The sequence below is a fragment of the Austrofundulus limnaeus genome, unplaced genomic scaffold (assembly GCF_001266775.1).
Source record: "Austrofundulus limnaeus strain Quisiro unplaced genomic scaffold, Austrofundulus_limnaeus-1.0 Scaffold217, whole genome shotgun sequence".
In the NCBI taxonomy this organism is placed as follows: Eukaryota; Metazoa; Chordata; class Actinopteri; order Cyprinodontiformes; family Rivulidae; genus Austrofundulus; species Austrofundulus limnaeus.
Window position 1 is genome coordinate 312227 of NW_013952619.1, and position 7235 is coordinate 319461.

Here is a 7235-nt window from a genome sequence, read left to right on the forward strand (position 1 = left end):
GTGTTTGTCCTCTGTGTTTTCTGCAGTCCACAGTCAACACAGAGACTTTTAGAGAACTTCAAGCTTCTTTCTGCTGACAAAACATGGTGACAGCTTCATCATTTCTCAACATAAGATGATCTTAAAACTCGATATGCTTTCCTTCAACAAATGCTAGGCCGTTTAATATAAAGAATCAAACATAACATTTGTTAGAATAAGTGATTCAATTTGATTGGATATGTCATTTAGTAACTAATTTTTCTTTTTCTCCATCCAGGAAAATACCTCAATCCACCGACCTGTGTCCAGCTGCAGCCAAGTCCATCACGTCCACATCTCCTGTCCCCTCAGGCACAACATCCTCTTCTACGTTACATTTTAAAGTTCGTACAGGAAGTCATATCAGCTCCTCCCTTAAAAATACCTCCTCCAGTTACGGTGCAGGGAGGCCACCCATCATGTGTGATAACTCGAGRAGCGGTGCTCATTTCGTGCCTCTGGGAAAGCCTGCTGGAGGGCAACAAGCAGGCGCAGGCAGACCCAAGAATCCGGCGGGACGCCCGAGCAAGCAGATCGGGAAGCTTCGGGAGGAGGCTGCCGCCGCTGCCCACCGTAAACGAAAAGCCCTATCGCAGGAAGGAGAGCACTCAGGCCCAGAGAGGAACTGCATCCTTCTCCAAGACCGCSGTCGAGCCTCTTCCTCCTCCTCTTCATCGTCTCCTTCCTTTTCCAAAGTCCCCACTTCATCTTTTCTTGCACATGGACAGACTAACGGCACCCTCTGCCCCAGCAGTAAAGCCCGTGCCCACACTTCCCTCTTAAACTCTCACTCCTCTGCTGCCAAGGCAGTGTGGACTTACAAACGGACACACCCTGCTTTGGTCCATTCCTCACCACGTGACCCTTCCTCTGCCACTAACTCTCACAGCCGCTCCGGCTCGGGGGACTCAGGACTGCATGGACACAGCAGTGGGAGGGGGCTTGAGCACCAGGGACTGGTCAAAAAACGTAAGGGGGGTGGCATACAGGTGCATTCACCTTCATCCAAACCCTCAGCACAGCGCCTGCCTCCCTCCTCCTCCAGCTCCAACACGTCGCCCTCTCCACGCTCCAACTTCTACCCCTGGAAAGAGGGTAAAGGTGGGGGGCTCGCTGGGGGCGTAGAGAAGAAACTGGGCACACAGAAGGTAGGTTTACTAAAAGCAGGATTAGGCACACAGTGACTCCAAAACTATTCCTAATCATATTTATTTATTTGAATATATTCATTTATTTCATAAAAACAACAAAAAGTCTATTAATAAAACAAAGTAAATCAATTATTGATTGAAACGTGTGCAGAAATAAGAAAATCTTATATCTGCCCCTTATTAAAAAAACTTCAAACAACAACTTACACTTGAACAAGCTCCATATTTGAGAAAAGAAAACCAAAACTAAAATAAAAATAAAAACAAGAACAAAACATCAGGAATCATACAATACATAGCATCRTACTTTCTCAATAAATATAGCTTATTTATACACCTGAAATGGGAGAGAATTATCATCATTAGTGTTTATGCCAGTCTCTGTGTTTGTTTAAATTTATGAAGCACTGAACAGATTTAATGATACACTGAAAGCAATCATCAGATAAACATTTACAACTGATGAACTTGTGCAACCAACCTGATTCAAGATGGCTGCTGAAGCATTTATAGCAACCTAAAATTTATAGTTAAAATTGACCTTAAAGGGATCCCCGATTAGTTGTAACATTAGACTTTATATGATAAACATATACTTTTACTGTAAAATAAAGACTGTAAAAATACTGTAGGATGTTAAGTTTTTATAATTTTTAAACTAAAAGTTTAAAAATATATTACATGGACGGGGCCATTTTATTTACACACAAAGCATTCTGGGTAAATGATGACATCAACTAGGTCATCGNAGAAAGTGCAAATCTGCTTATGAATTATAAAAATTAGTAAGACCTCTAAAGCGCAAATGAAATATTTAGGTCCGCAATTAGTGGATTTGCGCCTTAACGGGTTGGTGCCCACCTCTGGGCGGGCTGTGTGTACCAGAAACGTGGTCAAAAATCATCCCCATCACGTAGTAAGAACACACACACGCACACACACCCACACACAAACATACATTCCTTCTTCTGGTCATTTAAAATGCTAAACAACCTCCTCCATGAATGTCACAGATGTAAGAATCAGTACATTCTGCAAACCGTCCTGTTTTATGTGCAGAACGTTGTGTCATTTTCACTGTAAACACAAACGACACGGCTGTTTTATCAGAATTATGTGTTTTTAAGCGTTTTAATTACAGCGTCTGTATTTTCATAAACTGACAGTAAACTAATTAGTTGGCAGCAGAATACAACATGTAAAATTGTGTTGTTAAAATTAAGGTAGACATTCGTGTCAATCATGGGTCTTTTTTTTTTTCATTTTTTTACTAACGCTTAACAATCCATTGGTTTTAAGCACATATATTCAGTTTTTGAACAAAAACAAATGCAGTAAGAAATGTGGTAAACATGTTATGTTGTGTAACACTCTGATTATAGAAAAACAGCGTTAGTCCCAAACGTCAGAAAATACATTTAGCTAATTATCACTCAGACCCAATTTGTTACYACTCTGCCTTGCATCAAGGAGCCACCAGGTTTGGTAATTTGGAGATTGAAATCTAAGTTAGTGAATAACAAAATCTGATTAGAATGTTGGAYTGATGAATCTCCTAACCTTTAGGCTGAAAAGTTGCAGTTATTCTTGGAGCATAGTAATTCTCACACCCTTTTCAGAGTCTGCTTGTATGGAGGACCGAAACTGACATAATTATAAATACATGTAGAAATAATTAAATGGCTTGATAAATTAGTAATTAAGTAATAATGTGGCAATTATTGCATAAAAAACATCAACAAATAAGAGCGTAACTAATTTATTTGACTACACAGTGCAACGTACATTAATATTGTATCATTTTCAACCTTATTAATTTAACATTATCACAAGATCCGGTGCCCCGGCACAAACAGAGCAATGTTGTATATGCTGTTAAGTGCCAGGAGGACTGCGACCAGTTATACATCGGGGAAACAAAGCAGCCACTGTTCAAAAGAATGTCCCAACACAGACGAGCTACATCTAATGGACAGAACTCTGCAGTTTTCACTCATTTACAGGCCAGCGGTCACTCTTTCAGAGATGAGGATGTTCTCATTCTTGATAGAGAGGAACGTTGGTTTGAGAGAGGAGTAAAAGAAGCCATTTTTGTGAAGAAAGACCGTCCATCATTAAACAGAGGTGGAGGCCTCTGTTTTCAGCTGTCCCCCTCCTACAGTGCTGCTATTGCCAGTATCAGTCCACCCCAGTTAACAATAGGTGTTAATTAGGTGTGAACGATAGCCATGTGATGTGAGTATCAGTCACCTGGAGGCAGTGCTTAAAAGCCTGAATTTTGCCTGAAACTCTCAGACTGAAGAAGTCTCTTGGADGAGAGACGAAACGTTTCATTAGAGAAGAACCCGTCCAGAGGACCTATACAATTTTTTTCCTTTTGATTTTTTACCTGGATTACTGAGATGCATCAGGACAACATTATCACAATTACTTCATTTTCCTTTTATTTCAATCATGTATTTTTTATTAATTTTACCTTTTGATTTCATTATTTATTACATAATGAAATCAAAAAGTAAAATTAATAAAAAATGATTGAAATAAAAAGTGAACTGTAGTAATTGTGATAATGTTAAATTAATAAGGTTGAAAATGATATAGTACAAATGTATGTTGCACTGTATAGTCAAATAAATTAGTTACGCTTTTATTTGTTGATGTTTTTATGCAATAATTGCCACATTATTACTTAATTACTAATTTACCAAGCCATCTATTTCTTTTATCAAGCCATTTAATTATTTCTACATGTATTTATAATTATGCCAGATACGGTCCTCTATATGCTTGTGCTCGTGAGGCAATAATCAGTTCACTTCCAGAATAGTATGTAAAATCATCTTGAGAAATTGTCTGTGATGTACTTTTGTCTTGCAGTAAATCCTTTGTTTTGATCTGGTAGGTATAAAACTCATTCWGTGAATCCAGATGTCTGGTTCTACAGAGAGAGAGAAAAAAAAAACTTACCCCGTTCACTCTTTGTGATTACAAATCCCTTCCAAAAGCTTCAGGTTTCTTTGATGCTTAGGAAAGAAAAGAAAGGCCTTTAGGTGTGGCTGAATGATGCAATATTGAGCTGTTCTTCCTCCTGTCAGAGGGGGAAGAATAAATGGGGAAATCAGGATTTAGGGAAAACTAGACAGGGACTTCGCAACATATCCGTGTGTGAAGAGGAGGTAAAAATGGCAGATGCTCCGAGTGTTTCTGTTTCTTTCTTTCTCCCTATCCTCCCATCTACCTTTGTTGCTCTGCTCATTAATCAGCCCTTTATTAAACAAAAGGAGCTTCCAGCACTGCCTAAAAGCTGCATAGATAATCTTGACATAAAGACAGAGTATTTACCCTCCTTACCCTCTACTCCTGCGGACCATTCAGCATGGTAATGAAGGGAAAAGCTCTTGCGATACATAAAGACTGAGTGAAAATACTCACCTTGGTAAATATTACGTACAGTTTTCTTTAATGGTCTTTGAGCTATTGTGCCTCGGAAAGCCAAACATCTGCTGCCAAGTGCAGTGTACGTGGAGCGAGTTGATGTGCGTGGACAAAATGAATGGTGAGGTGAATTATCCACTGCAGAGAGAGTCTGGAATTTAATTACTGCTGCTTGACACTGACTTTTTTTTAAGGACATGAGCAATTTCGAGGGCCATTGTCTAACTACTCGCAGGAAAAGCAATTCAACCAAGCAGGGCAATAAAGCATCCTGCAGCGGAAAAAAAAAAAAAAAAAAATCTGGGCCAGGGTGTACTTTCTTAGAACAACAGACAATTTAGAAGTTTGAGTTTACTACTCCATGGCAGGGGCAAAGGCACTGAAGTATGTGAGAAATACCGTGTAAGGCTTTGATGCGTATAACAATGACAATGAGCCATCGAGCAGGAAAAGGAGTCCTTAATGGGTACCTGTCCGCCCAAGGGACCACACTCGCTTCGTATTGGTCATCCATTCACAAGACAGCAGTGCATTCTCCTAACCGCCAATCAGCCAATTACAGGTTCCATAACAGGAGACCTGCTGGCAGAAAGGCAGCCTTTACAAGCTCTGCATCTCAGGCAGAGGAGACGACCCTGTCACGGAATCATAATTATGATGAATATGGCCGCGGGTTTTACGGCAACGCCGCTTTTCCCTGGTAATGCGAGGTGGGCGTGAAACAGCCATTCACAGTGACCAGACAGCGTGACCTTTTGCGAGACTTTGGAAAACAATGTAAAATACAGTAAAGGGTTGAGGAGGGCATGAAAAGAAATGTAAATCCAGATGTTGTGAGCATTCATTGTGGTAGGTGAAAGAGAACGCTGCCTCTCGCCGGCTGCTAATGAAGCCAGATATGAGGGAGGAAAAAAGGGCAGCGAGAGAGAGAGACRACATCGTACTGCTTCTGCTTCAATACGCAATTTTTATAGAGCGGCTCCAGTCTGTTTTGTCCTGCAATTATTAATCTGGCCATTTCAACAAGCCARTTCTAATCAGCATTAGGCTGCTTGCCGATTTGGCATGAATCCATGTCTATTTGATTGCTACTGATCACAAAGACTCCTCTGTACATTATCTCTAAAGTCAAAGGTGCCAAACATTCGGTTTTTCAGCATGTTCGAATCTCWGCATCACAGCTTTAATGGGAACTGTGAAAATACACAAGAAAAACATGGATAATATGTGCCTGATCGTGTTAGGACTGTGTAACTTGTGACTTTATAAACTTGYGAATTGAACTTGTGAATTTGTAAARCTGTCGTCAATTAGAACCTTTSCTTCTTATTCTCAATATACTCCTAAACCTTTCAAGGCAGGCATCCTCTTATGGCACGATATCAAGGCCATAATTAAGACTGTTGCACAGCCAGCGRTTGCTACATCCCTGTAGCTGGAGGCTATATCTGTTCCTAAACCAGCTATTGATCTGATTAATGATAGGCTGGCACTGCTAACTGAGTAGCCAGCACTGGTAAATGAGAAGGAGACTATTTATTTGCATTAGCATCGGAGAGGCTAGTGACTAGCATGCTTAGGCTGCTCACCTACTGTCACAAACTTTTTTGAATAATGAAAACTTAACAAAAACAGTCTACATACAAAACCTATAAGCAGCATGCACTGACAGAATTTACTGTTCAGCTTGACATCAATCATAAACCTTAAAACATATTACTGTGTAGCAGACTTTAGCRACCACCTGAATTAGCAGCTGTGTTTACCCTTGTCCAATGGTCGATGACAGTGTTTTTTCTCTTTAGCTGCATTATAAAAAGGCAAAGAAGAAGAAGAAGAAGAAATATAACACCTAAGCATACTATTCTCTAGCATCTCTAATATTAAGGCCAGCCTATTCATTCTAGTCTCTAGCCTCTGCAATGCTAACACAAATACTGTAAATAGTTTCCTTTTCATTTGTCAGTGCCAGCCTCTCAGTTACCGGTGCCAGCATGAAACTCCTCAGACGAAGTCTCTTGGARGASAGACAAAACGTTTCATTAAAGAGGAACCTGTCCAGAAGACCTACTTATTTTTGCCTTTTGAATATCCCTGAGGTTTTTCGGTCTGGTTTTAAATCTCGTCACTGTACAGAATCTGCATTACTTAGGGTTTTTAATGATATTCTTTTAGCCTTAGACTCTGGAAATTGTGTGATCCTGGTTTTATTTGATTTTAACAGTTGCGTTCAATCCTATCATTAATCAGATCAAAAACTGGTTTAGGAATATAGCCCCCCGCTACAAGGATGTAGCAAACGCTGGTTGCATAATAGTCTTAATTTTGGCCCTCATACTGTGTCATATCTTATATTGTCAAAATCAGCAATGCTCAGATTTAGTCAGCATTAAGAACCATGGAGCCAATTGTCAATTAATAATATCTTGATCTTTTTATGAAAGATTTCCAAAAAGAAAACAGATTTTGAATTTCAAAATCAAGAATGTCGCCCTGTGTAAAAATGCACAAGTAATGTAGAATTAACTTGAGCCTGTGTGTACAGAAAAGGATTTCAGTTCATTCTTTTCTTTTTTCAGTGATAATTCAGAAATGGCATTTGTGCAACTGTTAACAGATTAAACAGCA

At 39.6% G+C, this 7235-nt stretch overlaps 1 protein-coding gene across 1 annotated transcript; it reads left to right on the forward strand.

Annotated features, from left to right (window-relative positions):
- Nucleotides 1–259: 259 nt before the first annotated feature.
- Nucleotides 260–1169, forward strand: LOC106525206 (ataxin-7-like protein 2; the record flags this gene model as incomplete). The annotated part of the gene is given in 1 exon segment (XM_014019360.1): nucleotides 260–1169. A coding segment is annotated over 1 exon segment (910 nt), but the record flags the coding sequence as incomplete, so codon positions are not given.
- Between the last annotated feature and the right edge of the window lie 6066 nt (nucleotides 1170–7235).